At 39.5% G+C, this 16,665-nt stretch overlaps 1 protein-coding gene across 1 annotated transcript; it reads left to right on the forward strand.

Moving 5' to 3' along the window:
* The first annotated feature begins 306 nt into the window (after positions 1–306).
* Positions 307–10,621, forward strand: adad1 (adenosine deaminase domain containing 1 (testis-specific)). Its single transcript, XM_061047669.1, has 13 exons — positions 307–370; positions 1,017–1,206; positions 1,437–1,571; positions 1,708–1,878; positions 2,959–3,030; positions 3,758–3,883; positions 4,986–5,109; positions 5,342–5,509; positions 5,995–6,070; positions 6,175–6,331; positions 8,323–8,557; positions 9,446–9,578; positions 9,917–10,621. The coding sequence occupies exons 2-13, from the start codon at positions 1,035–1,037 to the stop codon at positions 10,028–10,030; spliced, it is 1,683 nt and encodes a 560-aa protein (XP_060903652.1). The 5' UTR covers positions 307–370; positions 1,017–1,034; the 3' UTR covers positions 10,031–10,621.
* The last annotated feature ends 6,044 nt before the right edge of the window (positions 10,622–16,665 follow it).

The raw sequence follows: 16,665 nt of genomic DNA on the forward strand, positions 1-16,665 counted from the left end.
ATCAACTGATGAGCGTAAGTTTGGGATCAATCGCTGTTTACTATCATCTTGTAATATCTCGACACACTACCAAATAATTTAGGCTGCATGCCATTGTGTCGAAAGTTCGCCCCCCAAAAAAGTATCACCTTTTTTCCAACAGTGTAGGTACTCTTGTTTTACAAACGATCTCTGCACGCCGTCAATCAGCGGATGACAGTGCAAGGTGAGACCTCAGCTCCGAACATGTTTAAAACTAAATAGAATAAAATATCACACAAATAGTAACGTTTTTAATATACATGTTTGTTTTAAAAAAAAAAATCGAAATTCGAACCCACAGCATCCCACTGTGAATTTGAAGGAGAAGTAAGCAAGAATATCGTGTGTGGTAAGTTTTAAAATCATTTTAGGGGAGACTAAGCTAAAGCTAAAGCTAAATCTGTAGTTCAAAACATCAGGAAAACAGAAAACGAAAGCTAATGTTAATTAAAACCGAGAAATAATGATGTTTGCATCTTAAATAATGTTACATTTTGGTGCATGACCCTGCAGACTTAACAAAGTGGACGTCTTATTACTTATTAGGGGAAAATGGCGGAATACAAATGTAGCTTCCTTGGGATGTAGGTATTAAAGTCTCAGTAAAAGTAGATCCATTCAGGGCAGTAAAATGCAACATGCTAACTCTACAGCATCCATGTTGATATGTCATTAAGGCTTAAAGCTTGTGAACCACCATGGAGAAGAACCCTATTGACATGCTGCAAAAGCATCTTCAGCATCAGACTATAATTTGCACTTTTTGCCCTTTTTTTAAATATTCTAATGTGTAAATATTACAACCTGCTATGCATGAACTCACCTTGAGATTCTATCTGCACCTTTTTAGTTTAATAGTTTTGTATTTATTGAATTTTAATCAAGCAGCTATTACAAACACATTTCCCATTAAGGAGGAATAAAGTACTCTCTTTATCAGTCTAGTGAAACATGGTGTAATATTTTTTTTTTGTGATATTGTTTTTATTTTGTAGTCCTGAAAGCTCTTCAAGATGTTCCCAGCTGGTGGATCATTTCGAGGCTCTAGAGGAGCGTGCCTTGCACACATCCTCATGAAGAATTTGCCTGCAAGTTCAGGACTGACAAAATCACACGACCCTCCGGCTACCTCGACCGGTTCTGGCAGAGATGTCAACCACAATGTGACATGGAAAGCAAAAAATTGTGAGTTGCATTATTGGATTTTGCTTGAATGAATCCCACCTTTACTCATCAGACATTTATGTCACATCTCAAGTAATCATTCGGCTGAAAACCCAAACCGTGGCTTGTGATGATTTCTGATTATTTGTTTCTTCTGCAGGTCATTCATCATGAAGTCTATTTTTGATAGCCATCTTATCAGTTATATAGAAATTATAAAATCTTTATTTTTCATTATTTCTCCAACAAAGGTTTTGATGACAAGTCGAAAATATCGCCCAAAACACTGATTGACAGATACAGGGACGGGGAAACAAACGCTATTTCTCTGATCCATCAACTCGCCCAGACTTTACAGTTTCATCTGGAAATAAAGGAGACCACAGGTAAACATCCTCTGCATATATCTGTGTCTGTTAGAAATAACTTTTCTATGCTATTTCAATCTTCTATCATGGATCTGTGTCGTCTGCAACACACATCCACAACCAGAGCTCTGACTTTGACTCTTGTTTTTCTCAGGTAACCTACCAGGATTTTATTTTGCCTTTTGTGTGGTGATCGACGGCGTCGAGTACAAGACTGGCATGGGGATCACCAAAAAGGAAGCTCGACTCAAAGCGGCGGTCCTCGCCCTGGAGGACTTCCTGCCCACCTTGGAAAGTCAAAGTTCTGTCCTCCCTGAGGCATCAGGTCAGGGTCTAGTGCTGACTCAAGTATCTTTTGTTTCCATACAAGACTCTGATTATTTCTTAAAGTTGACCAGAGTAGTTTCCTTGTTTTAATCTTAGAGTACATGCTGTTATAATATGTTAGATTTTTTTTACAAACATAGGCCGTGTTCACACTTGACTTCTTTTTTCAACTGCCAGCGCCTTTTTTACATACAAGCCTGTGGAAAAAGGAAAAAGGATGACGCCTTTTTAAAAAGCGGACGCCTTTTCAAGTTGAATTATTTCAACTTTTCAGAAAAGCGCTGGGTGACGTCAAGCGCCTTTCTGGCAGCTGACCAATCAGGACGAGTAGTAACCTGCGTCCCTAGTTACCGGTGCCCAACAACGGCAAACTTCCACCAGATATGTGTGCATTGCGTGTCCGCTCCGGTCTGTTACGGGTCCGTGCACCCTCATCCGTCAACACCCACCGGCTGCGTTCTCAGTCTGCAGCACGGATAGCACAGCCGGACAGCTGGAGTACGGAGACAAAGGAGTTTCCGCGGTAATTTAAGAGATTAACTCACGACAGCACAAGATAATACGATGTTCGTGGTATAACACTCAATAAAAACCTTATAAACACATAAACAAACACACAAACTGTCGTTTATCTGAACCGTCAAAACGGAGGGTGTTATTCTGAAAATAAACCGGATGTTTTAATGTCGTATCGGTGTCTGACTTCCCGTCCCATTTGTTCTTTTCTGTGCTAAATTGATGCGTTGTGCTCCGGCGCGGTTGCACCGCAGACTCGATCCTGTTGTTAAGGTTACAGAACACTCACGCATAAGTGTTCAAAAGGCGGCGAAAGCAGCGCTTTTTTTCTGAAAAAATAAGTCAAGTGTGAACACGGCCATACTCTGCACCCAAAAAGTAGTTATTTTCCCGACTATTGTTTTGGTAACCTAGCAACTTGCACCGTTGCTTCTTGCCCGTGTGCGATTCCCTTCTGCTCAGCGTCCTGTCTGAAAGGCCCTAAACGCTTAACTAGAGTGTGGTTTCTTATGTGTGATGGCTTGGATCATCATGCATCTCTGTGCTGTTTTCTTTTCCTCAGGTGTCCCTCCACCGCTGCCCGTTAAAGAGGAGCCCTCTGTGTCTGACTCTCTTCATTGTCGGGCTGTTCACGGTAATTCTTTTATTTCTGTATGAGTGTTTGTGAGACGACAGCATAGTTAAAACCAGACACATTAAACCTCATTATTTGGTCAGTAGTAGGGATGACTCATGGTAAACATTCATTTATGATATATCTCTTTTCCATTATTTTTATTTTTGTGCCTGGTTTGGATGCGGTCCTATCACCAGTCGGTTGCTGTAGAGCATTTGAAAGTTGTTTATTAACTTTCATTTAATAACAAAAGAAGAAGAAAGCCTCAGATTCAGGTGACACAACTGAAGTGTTTACAGACAGTCCAGATGTGCGTTTTACTCTTGAGACTGTATAGATCAGTCTTCAAGTTAAAAGTACCTCAATCGTGATGCAAAACCTGTGCAATCTTTCAGCATTTTTTCCAACAAATAAAACAGTGTTGTTCAGCGTTTTTTAGCACTCGGCGTCCTGAGTGCTAAAACGTAAAGTCAGCTGTTTTGTGAAGCTGAAAATAGTTCAATTTTGGGAACACTGCTGCGCTCGTCGATGTCATTTGTTTGGAAGTTTTGTGAGAAAATGACCCTTTTTTTTACTTTATTACCTCAGAAAACTGAAGTCTAGATGAAGGACAAGTGTAAGAATTTTAATCTGTTAGGACAGTCTGGACTAGGCGGTGCATCAGGAGGTGCAACACATTTTTCACATCTTTCTCATTAAGGTTATGTTTTCTAATTTTCTCTTGGTTGTCCTTGTTGCTGTTTAGAAAGGAAGAACTCTGTGAACCAGCAGATCCCGCAGGCTGTCCGCGATCAACTCACTAAACTGATGAACAGCCACCCGGAGTTTTCTACCTGCGCTGGAACCACAGCAGCTTTCATCATTCAGACCTGTAAGTAATCTCAAACAAGGAGAGATCTGTAGGAGTTTTTAGTGAACGATGCTGAAGTAGCGGACAGAGCAACAGCATCATGACAATATTTGTCTTTATATCAATGCTATGTTTAGTTAAATGGAATCACAATATCAACAAAAGAGTGGAGAACAACATACTGGCAAAAAGAAAACTTAATGCAGACGTTGCATGCACAGAGAGCGTAGCGGTCGCGTGCAGACACTATGCACCGTGCAGCAGTCACAGTATATAAACGTCACTCCCCACTCCCATTGGTTCGAGGTGAATTCTCCGGTTAATGTCCTGCTCGGTCTCACACGCTGCAGACAAAAAATACCAGTGGTCTCGAACTAACATTTGAATGACAACCAGCTTAGTAAGTCTACACACTGTGTGTGTTTTTTTCTGTCCTTTGTCTTTCCACAAATGAAAGTGTTTATAGTATATGCCTAGGATTATTTTATCTCTATTGTAATTTCTTGCTTTATTTAATTATTAAAGGCTTCATATGTGATTTTTTGATCCAGCAGATGTGGCCCTTGAGCACCAGCATGAAACCAAAACAACTTGCGCTGCATTGTTGTGTTAGCATGCTAATGCTAGCGATCTTTATTCTGCTCGTATCTTCACACTGCATGTAAATTTACCTGAAATGAGCGTGATCTAGAAACACAGTTAAGCAGTGAGTACAGTATGTTATTCTTCTTTTCTCTAGTCCCTCAATTAAACAACTTTTATACTCGAGGGGAGGAGTCAGCCGGCCGTCCCGGCAATGTAAACAAAGTGAAGATAGGACTCTGAAAACTCTGAAAACATCACAGACAGTGGGACTCGGGTGTTACACCCATTGTAGACAGTCATGACTCACAGAGTTATTTTCAGAGGATATACTTGATTTCTATTATATTTAAGTGTGAAAAATCACATATAAAGACTTTAATGTAAATATGTTTGTTTTTTAACTTTTTGCTATTTTTGCTAATTATACTTCTCTTTTTGAGCTGTTGTAACAAATAAATTTCCCCCAATGGGGGGGATCAATAAAGTTTATCTTTTATAAGCTGTTTTCCCCTCTGTTTCACCGCCTCTCTCCTTGTAGCCAGCGGATGTGAGGTGGTCGCTTTCGGCACCGGGAACTTCAATACCAAAGAGAGTGCTTCTTCCTGCGGACGCATAGTGCACGATTCACATGCTGTGGTTACTGCAAGGAGATCACTTATGAGGTTAGTTTACCAACATTTTGCTGGCTTTAATTTGGAAAGCTATGTGTTTATTTATATTTCAGGAAATGTTATATTTGAATGTGTGAATTTTAGCTTTTCTGAAGTTAGCTCATGCTCAACTGGATTCTCTTCAGCTAAAGTAGATTGTTTGAATTTTGTCAGATAGGTCTTAACCTCTTTAACAGGTCTGACACTACTTGTACATGTGTGCACTTGATAACTGTTCTGGCAGGTTTCTGTACCGGCACCTGCTGATGTTCTTCAGCAAAACGGCCAATCTGACACAGAAGTCGTTGTTCCAGCAGAGCAGCATCAGCGGCCTCCTGAGCCTTAGAAACGGCATCACCCTCCACCTCTATGTGAACCAGCTGCCTAAAGGTGCCGCTGTCCCCTCACAGCTGTGAGTGTTTGAGCATCGCCTTCTTCCATTAGTTAAGAGTTTGTTTTTTTGTGAAGCAGATCTTGAAACTGACATTAAGCCCTGGCTCACACTGTGCGATTTTTTTTCCCCGATTGTATAAAAGTCGGGGGGGCATGTCAGCTCACACTGTACGACTGAATCGTTTACGACGCCCGACCAGACCTTGAGATTGACGTGCTCACAATGTACGCCCCGAGCAAAACTCGAGTCGGGAGAGACCCTGCGATTGTCGGGAAGGAAGAATCGGAGTTCAAATCGGGCCGATTATCCTGCAGGGTGAGCCAGGCTTTAGTCACAACATTAGAAACTTGGTCTTCTGCTTATTGCGTCATGCACTGAGCTTTCTGTGGCTGCTTATATTTACTGCCACACGAAGGCCAAATCTGGATAAAAGAGCTCGACTAATATCTGAAAATGCAAAGTTTAAAATGCTTTCCCTCTCTGCTCTGTGCTGCTGTCCTCAGGCGACTGAACCCGCTCTCCATTTCAGCATGGCAAGTCAACAACGAGATCAGCCTCCACCTGTCAGTGGAGGGCAAGGTGTGGTAGTCATTATGTAAACGGGACAATGCAACTTTTCCCTCACTACTGACTGACTGCTGCTGCTGCATAATCACACATCGATTTGTTTTGTCTTTCAAAAGGTGTTCTCGGTTTTCTCGTCGGCCTTCGACCCAGCGGCTCCCAAGGTGGTCAGCATGTCTGCCACGGACAAGCTCACCCAGTGGCAGGTGCTCGGGTACCAGGGAGCCCTGCTCAGCCACTTTATCGAGCCCGTCTATGTTGAAAGCATCCTCATAGGCAAGTCCACAAGTCGAATGGAGCGCCTTTGTCAAGATTTGCTGACACAATGAGAGGAGGGTCACAGGAGGAAAACACAGAGTTTTCTGACACCATGAATGTTTTTTCCTTCATGACCTATTCAGTATCGACAAACAATTTTAAGACCATACCAGCACACAAAACAGAGAATAAAGCTTCTTCATTATTTGGACTACACTCGCTCACTGGTCGGGTGATGTAAACGTCGTCACCCCCTCCTCCTGCACACTTTATTTTTATTTTAGGGAATTCTTTTAATCGTGGCTCACACTGCAGGATAATTGGGTTTATTTGAGCTCAGATTCTTCCTTCCCGACAATCTCAGGGTCTCTCCCAACTCGAGGCGGCTCGGACCCGATTATCTGTTCAGATTATCTCGTAGTGTGAGCGGTACAAAGATCCAATCTTAACATTTCCCCGATCTGCCCAGCGATCGTCAGGGACGCCCCGATTTATTTCAAACATGTTTAATATTTAGAATTTAAAATTTTGATGATTACGTCATGAAAGGGTCCGGCAGAAGTTGTGTGTGACTACAATATAATCACGAGAGACAAGGGAGGACTGTCGTCATGGCGACCAGCGGCAGGACGCAAACCGGTGTTTTTCTTTTTTTTTAGGTTTCTGTACAGATCATCAGTGCAGCACTTTTCTGAAACTTGTATCCATATATCTACGATTGTATCAACTTTTCTATATCCTACAACAACTTCCACTTCCTTCTCTTTCACCAACCGTCGTCCTTTGTTTTTTTCAATTGAAACTTTATTAACAATTGTCAACGCTCCGTCCTGATTTCACTCGTACAGTGTGAGCTCTCCGGCCGTGCCCGACAATCGGGTCGTACAGTGTGAGCACGTCAATCTCAAGGTCTGGTCGGGCGTCGTAAATGATTCAGTCGTACAGTGCCAGGCTTTATCAATAATAGTTATCAGTTTGTTTTGTTTTAAGTTAATTTCCTTTAACATGTCTATGGAGTTACAATACTTCTTTATTTGGGGTGTTCAGTGAGACAGTGTAGTAAACTATTAGGTAAGTAATCAAAAGTTATTTGAGCTGGTATCCTGTTTTTAAGTTTAAGTGATGGCTGCAACACACTGCTTTTTATTTCATGCTGTAAAGAGTTACAGTGTTCATGGGCACTTGCAGCCAGAAGTACTTGGGATCTGTCCATGCTAAAAAAATTGTGCAATCCAATTCAAACATCTCGTGTGTGAAAGAGGGAAGGCCCAAAAGAAGCAACGAGCTTTCCAAGAATTTCAAAGTAGGTGAGATCACGATATGCAAACAGAGAAGGTTTACACTTTCTAAAGTAAATGATCCACCCTAAAAATAGGCCCATAGGTCATGCTGACTCAGAGCTGTAATGAGACGGCTTGATGAGTTGAGCTATTTACATTTTGGGCAGACAAGTAGACAAATTCCCCATCAATGAAGTCACCGTCAGACAACAGAACCTTCAGAGCAGTTTGAAAATATCCTACTCAAGTTTCCAATCAGCTTCTCAAAAAAAAGATGAAGGCGTTAGATGTTTTTCGTTTTTTTTTTCCATGTGACTTTTGTTCTCCACTCTGTTCAAAGTCATGATTAAAAAGGGGGGGAAATAGGGGGAAATCCAAAATGTGTTGTTTTGCATGTGTGTGTCAGGAACAAAGTAAATTTTGCTGTCTGTTTGATGAAAGGCAGGGACTTCTTTATGGCAGTTTAAACTGAATATCTCAAATCCTGACTAATGCACTTTACTCTCTATAATCATCTCAGGAACAGAGAAAGGACAAAGAAACAGTTGTTGAACTTGTTTGACAGAAAAAAAGAGTCCTGCAATCTGATTGGTCTAACTTGTGGTACCAAATCCTATCATAGTGAAATGAAAATTCCTCTGATAAAACAAGAGATTAGACCAGATAAGAGGCGCTTTCTAGAGACATTATGCACAATTTTCTAAAACACTAAATTCTGTGATCTTACAGGTGACAGTGGCTGCAGTGATATTCGCGGTATGGAGATCTCAGTGAACCAGCGTGTGGAGGGCATCACCCCCCAGCTGCCCATGTTCTACTGCATGATGAGGCCACAAATCAGCCTGGTGCCTTCTGTGGCTACAAACAGCCCCCACAGCAGCCAGTTGACCTACGGCATCAACTGGAGCGAGGGAGACAGCTCGCTGGAGGTGGTGGACGGCCTGGAGGGCAAAACAGTGGAGGAGTAAGGATGACTCTTAAATTTGCCACTGGCCCTCCGGGCCACTGGTTTTCAGAGATCACTGGTCACCAATTACAGTCACCAATTTACTCTTGAACCATTCTGATGCAAGATTAAATTACAACTTTTATTTAATTAATTGAGCTCTAATTATAAAAATATTGTGTATTTTTCTTATATTTATGTGCTCATGTTTATTCACCATGCTGGTAACTGTAAGAGTCTCTAGTCTGGAATCTCTCCTTCTTTCTTCTCTGTGAGAAACTCTTCATCCTTAGATCTTTACTTTAGGAGCTCTCTTAAGGGCTAAGCTGCTTTGTGAACTTTTATCTTTACCAGGATCTAGTCTTTAACTTTAAGGGGAAATTTAGCTGCAGTGTGTTCCAGCTCCTCCAGCTGTCTGCCACTGTGGCTGAAACTTTTCTCCCGTGCAATCAACTGGCCTCTGTCAATCATTCATCCGGGCCAGTTATAATGTCGAGCCCTGAGCAGTCTGTGTATGTTTGATTTGGTGCTGTTCTCATTCTCAAATTATTAAGATTTTTCTACTAAATTACTCATTATTTTACATAAAAAAAAATCTGTCACATCGATGTAGAAAATACCTTGGGTCACTGCAATTGAAATTACAAATAAGAAATGTGTAAATGGATGGTGGCTGGTTTACAGTCGTTTCAAAATAGACACATTGCAGCCTTTTAAAGCGTCTTAATACCGACCATAAGCTATACAAGGATCAACCAGAAGAAGTGTTCCTCGCCCTGACAAGTTGACGTCTTAGTCAGCTGTGTAAAGATCCACTCTCTGTTAATTTCATGCTGTTTTGCTCGCTTTTTTTGTCTTTTGATTACACCAAAGCTGCGTCTTAACACTTGACCATCTTTGTCGCAGATCTCCCTTTAAGAGCGGCTCTGCGCTGGCGAGCCGCCTGTGCAAAGCGGCGATGCTGCACCGCTTCAAGTTGGTGGCCAAAGAGGCGCAGAGGCAGGACCTGCTGGCCACAGGCTCCTACAGAGAAGCCAAGGTAACAAACCCACACACACCTCTGATAATGTTTGTATTACAGCTCGGACACACTGTGTTGCATGTTTGTTTAAAGTTTCAAGTTTCAAACACACAAGTGAATTAGTGTCTGCTTAAATCATAAAGCTTGCTTATTTTTTTATTTGCTATCAGTTGTCCTTTCCTCAAAGATAACTTTGTTTTCCTTCTCATTGTGAGGCTGACTCTGAACTCCTTCCAACACAATTTGACAATCAAATTGTCTTTTTACTAACACTGCTGTGCGTTTGATTTATAGAAGTTCTCCGCAGCAATCACTGTTGTTCATCTTATTTTCTATTGTTTGTTTTGTCGCTGCAGAAGATGGCCAAGCCTTACCAGGAGGCCAAGAACGTTTTGCGAGCGTACCTGTTGCAGCAGGGCTTTGGTTCCTGGCTGGCCAAGCTGTCGGTTAGTGAAAACTTCAGCATGTAAATAATAATCATTTTGGAGAGAGAAAAAAAAGTTTCTGAGAGGCACTTGTTTGTTTGTTTTTAAGTTTGTTGTGTTTTCTTAAGGGATTACCTCAATCCCTGTTCATGTTTAAAGAGTGGTTTTTGGGTTTGTGAACTTTAGTGTGGTCTGATTTTCAAAAGATAAATACAAATACTCTTAATATCTATAAAAAATATATATATTTATTAAGTACACAACTGGTTTTGTTGCCCATTACGTCTCTCTTGTCCCCTCAGCTGACAGATTTATTTATATACAGTACTCTGCTATATGTGTAGACTTAGTGTGTGATGTAGATGACCATGTAGTGTGTGTGGTCATATCTTTGGTATCATGCTTACACCTTATATTGCTGTGGGCTCTAAAGTTTGACAAGTTGGTTTTGTTCTAACTGTTCTTCCATGGACTTGAGTTTTGGTCCCATCACAGTTACTGTTTTTGTTTCTTTTGTGCATGTGCATGTCCATCCTGGTCGATATATTATACAGTAATTTGATTGTGAAGTGCATGCTATTCTTCATAATCCACGACCAAGGCAATAATTTAAATCAATAAACTAAATCACTCCAAGCTCAACGGCTGGAGAACTGGTCTGTCTTATTTGAAAATAATCCAAAATTCATAAAACAAACAGCCCTTAGAAGGTTTAGAAATCCGCTTTTTGACTCATCAAACTTAAGCAAGGGTTTAAAAAACCAGCTGATTCAACAACCGTCTGCTTCTTAAGAAAAACAAATCTTAGCTTTCTGTTTGAAGGTGATCCTGCAGAGTGCAACTTTAGATAAGTAGTTGTTGCTCTCTAAACTCTGATGGCTTTCTTACTAAGGTAAACTTATATATAACAGCATTTGATGCCTGAAAATATCTGGTACTCCCATCTTTTTTTTATTAATAATAATAATAATAATAATAATAATAATAATAATAACTTTATTTCTATAGCACCTTTTAAAAACACAGGTTTACAAAGTGCTTTGACAAACAAGAACAAACTAAACCAAACACAGAAGAACATAAACAACAGCAAGAACATAACAAATGCAAAATACTCAAAATAATTAAATACAATTCAACAGAAAATAACCCAAAGTGCACGATACCCAACAGACATATATAACCCGACCATCACAAGAACCACCATAAGAACCCAGGCAACACAAGAACCATCATAAGAACCATCACAAGAACCCAACAACACGAGCTGAGACCAAGAGGACCAAAGATTTAAAAAGATGTAAGAAACTAAAAGAGCTAAAAGCAAATAAAAAGATAACAGCAATAAGAAGGTAAGAGCAGTAAAAGAAATAGAAACAAGTGGTTAAATGATCAAAATGCATTTTAATGCAATTTTGATGCATTTTAAAGAGATGTGGCTCTCTCTCATCCCTAGATTTTCATTGTTTTAATTGTGTTGTTTGTCCCCTTATTTAAACCTGTCGGACCCTCTTTGCTGTTGCAAACTGCTGATCTGCTTCATACACAAACAGGAAAGGCTTTGGTTTCCTGTGTATGCAATGCAGTGGTTCATTTACTCTCTTAATCGTTGAGCAGTCTTGTGAATGGAGTTGTGTGTTGTGTTTACTTCCTACACTGGCTCGGATAAGAGAAGGAATTACCCGTGCATTCAGGGAACTTGTGTCCAAGGGAGAAGTCTTTCAGCTCCAGGTTTCGTACTTATGTGTGTCCTTTTTTTTTGCTTCTACATCATATGCAGTGCAGAGTGCGGCTGTAATATGCAATGCTGTTCAGCAAACCATGCGTGCATGTTAAACTGAATATCAATACAGAAATGTTGTAATGACATATAATGCAGATTAGTCTTATTTGCAATACTTAAACCGACAGGTTCTGCTTTGGGATGTGCAGATCATCAGAGTTGATGTTTGATGGTTATATCTTTAATTTTTTTAATCTGCAAGAGTCACATTTAAAGTTGCAATGGGGGAATATTGAAGTCAGTGTAGTGATGGCCTTATGCATGTCAAACTATAATAATGCAATGCTGTTTTTTTCAGTGCAGCTTCTTGTGCAGCCTGTTAGTCGGCAAGATGTTGATAAACAAAAACGAGTAATTGACATTTAAAACAGCCAAAACTTTAAGAATCTGTATATTGTTCATTTCAGTATTCAATTGAAAATCCCAAATCAGAAAATCAAAATATGATTAGTTCATTAATCTAAAATCCCCCAAAGTATTTGCTTTTGTATATTTCTGTTTTCTGCTCAGATTAAAAAGGACTTAAACAAAAAACAACCGAAGTGCAGAATTTGTTTTTAAGCATTTAAATTGTCCTATTTGTTGAGACCTGACAGTTAACCCTTTCCTTCAATCAGCTATTCTAAAGTTTTTTTTTTTTTTTACAGTTAGACATCCACCTCAAAGTTGACTTTCTGTAAAATCCAATGACATTATTATTATCCATTGAATTTGATGAGTAATAACATGCTCTCTTCTCTGGTATGTGTGTTGGACTAACACTTCACTGTGGCTTGTAGCAGTTTTTACATGGTGTCACTTAAAGTCTTTCTATGTGATTTTTCACACTTAAATGTAGAAATCAAGTATATCCTCTGAAAATAACTTTGTGAGTCATGACTGTCTACAATGGGTGTAACACCCGAGTCCCACTGTCTGTGATGCTTTCCGAGTTTTCTGAGTCTTCTGAGTCCTATCTTCAGTTTGTTTACATCGCCAGGACGTAGTGGTGGGCGATATAACGATCTTAGATCGTGAAGGATTTTAACTTGCTGACGATCTGCCAAAGCAGGGAGATTGCAGAACCGTGCTTATGTGTTTATTCTCTCATGCTGCAGTTTATGCTCCGACACAGACGCGTCTCCCCCTCCCCGTCTGCTCCGCAGCGGTGAAAACGAAAACAAAACTTAAGAGTAGTCCGCAAAAAGAACTCCATCTCGGTTATATGCAAATTATATTTTTCCAAACCGACACGGCGTGATCAACAGTTAACTTATCTGCATAGTTTGCACAGTTAAGTTTACATCTCAGATAGCGACACAAGAAACCGTTTAACGAGCCGGAGAGACGTTAACAGTCTGCAGAGAGTCAGACAGAGAGGAGCTCAGACAGTCAGTGAGTGGAGATATAACCACGGTGTTTAAAATGTTGCTGTCGGTGTTTTCTGCTCTCTCTCAATTTTAAAAAGTTACTTATCAAGCTTCTCCACCCGAAGCTCACCTGTTGTGAATTTATAGGGATTAGGCTAAACGACGTTACACGTTGTGTGCAGCAGGCAGGTGAGAGTGAGTAACCATGGTGACTGTCTGGCTGTCAATCAACGATGTCCCGCCCCCTCTATGAATAAAACTCTTCTTTCATTAAAACTTACTTTGATCATGTGTCACAGAATGAACACATTCTGTATTATGTTTGATTATATACAAACAAAACTAAAGTTAGTCCAATGATGTCATAAAAAACAACAAAGGCTACAGAGCCTGTATGAAGCTTCAGCTGTAGGATCTCAGCAGGTCTAAAATAGAACAGAAACACAAGAACTCAAAGTCTACATGTTTTCAAATGAATGCATCCCTGAGTGAAAATGTTCCTGATGAACAAAAAAAGGACACATTACTAAATAATAATTTCAAAGTGGTGCATAAATATTGATCAAATCGAGGAAAAGACGTTTCTGGTGCTAAAAATGTTCTTGGTGAGACCTCCAGGACTTAAAGAGTAACTAAACCCTAAAACCACTTTTTTCAACTATAAACCTCTGTATTTGAGTATTAAGTAGTGTTATGGATCAATCCAAGTCCCAATCTCGACATTTGAGTACAAAGTATTGAAATTTGAAATATTGTGTTAGAAATGTGCATAGTGTTTTTCCGTTTGAAAAATTCTAACGGCTGTGTGGAGTACAGTATTACGTAGGAGTGCATCCCCACGTCACCAAACCTATAAAAGCCTCGTCACCCGACTCTGCAAACTGTGGGGACTCAAGTGTGTGTGTGTATTTGTGTGTGTGGGGCAAACATTGTATCATGTTGCGGCTGATAACGGCGCGAAAGGAGTGAGTGGGCGAGTTTACCCCCGCGCCCTCCTCCCTCTCGAAGTTGATACATTGACATTCTAAATGCATTTTTTGAAATTCCAGGGTAGAGCACTACAGCTGAAAATATGGGGTTTAGTTACCCTTAAAACAAAAAAACAACCGAAGTGCAGAATTTGTTTTTAAGCATTTAATTTGTCCTATTTGTTGAGACCTGACAGTTAACCCTTCCCTTCAATCAGCTATTCTAAAGTTTTATTTTTTTAAAGGGCAAATCCAAAGACATTATTATCCAGTGAATTTGATGAGTAATAACATGCTCACTTCTCTTGTATTTGTGTGTTGGACTAACACTGCACTGTGGCTTGTAGCTGTTTTTACATGGTGTCACTTAAAATGTAAAGTTTGATGACATGAATGTTTTCATGTTTCTAAGTCCTAGGGACCCACTGCCCTGCATCTTTTAGATGTTTCCCTCTTCCAACACTCCTAAATCAAATAATCAGCTCATCAAGAAGCCTGATAACGACTATTTGAATCAGGCGTTTTGGAAGAGGAAAACATCTGAAACATGCAGGGCAGCGTGTCCCCCAGGACCAGGATTGAGAAACACTTAGGCCTCCTAGATCTTGAATTGAAAGTTACGACAAAACAGAAAAAGAAAATGAACCCCAACCTCTTTTCTTTTTTTTTTTAGCATCAGCCGCTGAGGTGATACTCGTAGTTGTAGCGATAAACAGGATGTGCAACTCTCTTTGATGTGGTCACAGTGAAAATGTTTGACTCCTGAGCTGATAGAAGCTTGCGGGCCCTGTGCTGAGGTGTTGTGCAGGAAGATGGTTACTTTGTACTACACTCTTGTGACACTTGAGCTGAATTGAGAACTGCATGACCCTGCTCGATCGCTTCTCAACAGAAAGCCTGTAAAGCTATGAGAAAGTGACACAGGGATGCACACTAGCTTCCTCCATCATATGTGGTAAGGCCAAAAACACTCTTTAAAAAAAAACAAGATCTAGGCAAGGCAAGGCAAGTTTATTTATATAGCACATTTCAACAACAAGGCAATTCAAAGTGCTTCACACAAGACATCAAAAAACATCATGACAGAGGAAAGAAAAGAAACATTAAAATAGAAAATTAAAAAAATCGCTGAAATGATTAAATCTGAAAATATGTTCAAATAAAAATAATTCAAATTAAATTAATTGAAGTAAAAATGTAGTTCAAAGAGTTCAGTGCGGAGTAAAAGTTTAAAATATTATTAAAGCTGTTTAATGAAAGGCAGCTGTAAACAGGTGAGTCTTCAACCTCCATTTAAAAGAACTGAGAGTTTCAGCAGACCTGCAGTTTTTAGAAAACAGATCCCAGCTTTAATAGTTGAGCATATTTACAGTGGAGATGTTTACAAGTCAGTGAACTATAAGGGTGAAAAACGAATAATCGTTCATTAATCGTAATCGAGGTCAAAGGTTAAATTATTTGTGATCATGATTGGAGGTCATATCGCTCACCCCTCACTTACTGGTACCTTATGCTATCTGTTCATACACACACAGTTTTGTGAAAGTCAATATTTGCATTATTTTAAGACTATTTTTATTCTACAAACACCACTTAGATGAAAAGTTAACTGGTTGTCAGAGCCAACTAATATGAGGTCAGATAAGATAAGATAATCCTTTATTTATCCCACAACGGGGAAATTTACATTGTTACAGCAGCAAAGAGCAAAGATTGCAAACAAAAAGTGAACACAGTATAATTTAAATAAAAAAGGAAAAAATGTACAAAAAAATAAATAGATACCACATTATAGATTTAAAAAAATAGATAGGTGAGACTTCATATTCTGTAATAATACAGTAAAACGAGCTTTTTCTGCATTATAGTAAGACCTAAAAATTGACAATTATCATGTTTAACCAATTTTAAAAAAGCCAACACATTCAGGCTCCTGTGGCTTTAAAACCAGCCAACACTTAAGATTACTTTTGACGCCATGGGACTTCTTACACATGCTCTGTTTGTTCCTCCAATGACGGAGCAGTGAACAGACAGAAACTTCCTTCAGACAGTTTCAAAGATTAAAACCCCTTAAACACTCAGGAAAATGTATCCTCCTTCAGACCACACATTTCCTCCTCTCCCACATGATCTAACTCAATGTTGGTTAGAATAATCAAGCTGCCAGACAGAGTGTACACCAGTGTCTGTACTTCTTCTGTAGGTTCATAGAAAACCAGACCTATTTGATATTTGATGAATTCTGCAGACAAATTTAAAACAGAAGCTAAAGCCAAACTTGTGTTGCTCTCTCCAACTTTCCACTAAAAGCTTGTTTGATCATGTTCTAAAAGGCGACAGACAAACTCTTTCATGTAACATTTATTAAGTTATAACCGAGGTCCATTAAATTAAATACAATATATATTAATAGATATTCAGAAGCTTTCCAGGAGCTTATACAAATACATTCTCAAACGCCTGAGAACTTTTAAAATACATTTCACAGCACTTTCTTGTAAAACATATATAAAACAACACTCAAGGATATATAATAACAATGTAGTACAAATAAAATAACTTTTAGAATAAATAGGC

Source organism: Labrus mixtus, chromosome 10 (genome assembly GCF_963584025.1).
Source record: "Labrus mixtus chromosome 10, fLabMix1.1, whole genome shotgun sequence".
Taxonomy (NCBI): domain Eukaryota; kingdom Metazoa; phylum Chordata; class Actinopteri; order Labriformes; family Labridae; genus Labrus; species Labrus mixtus.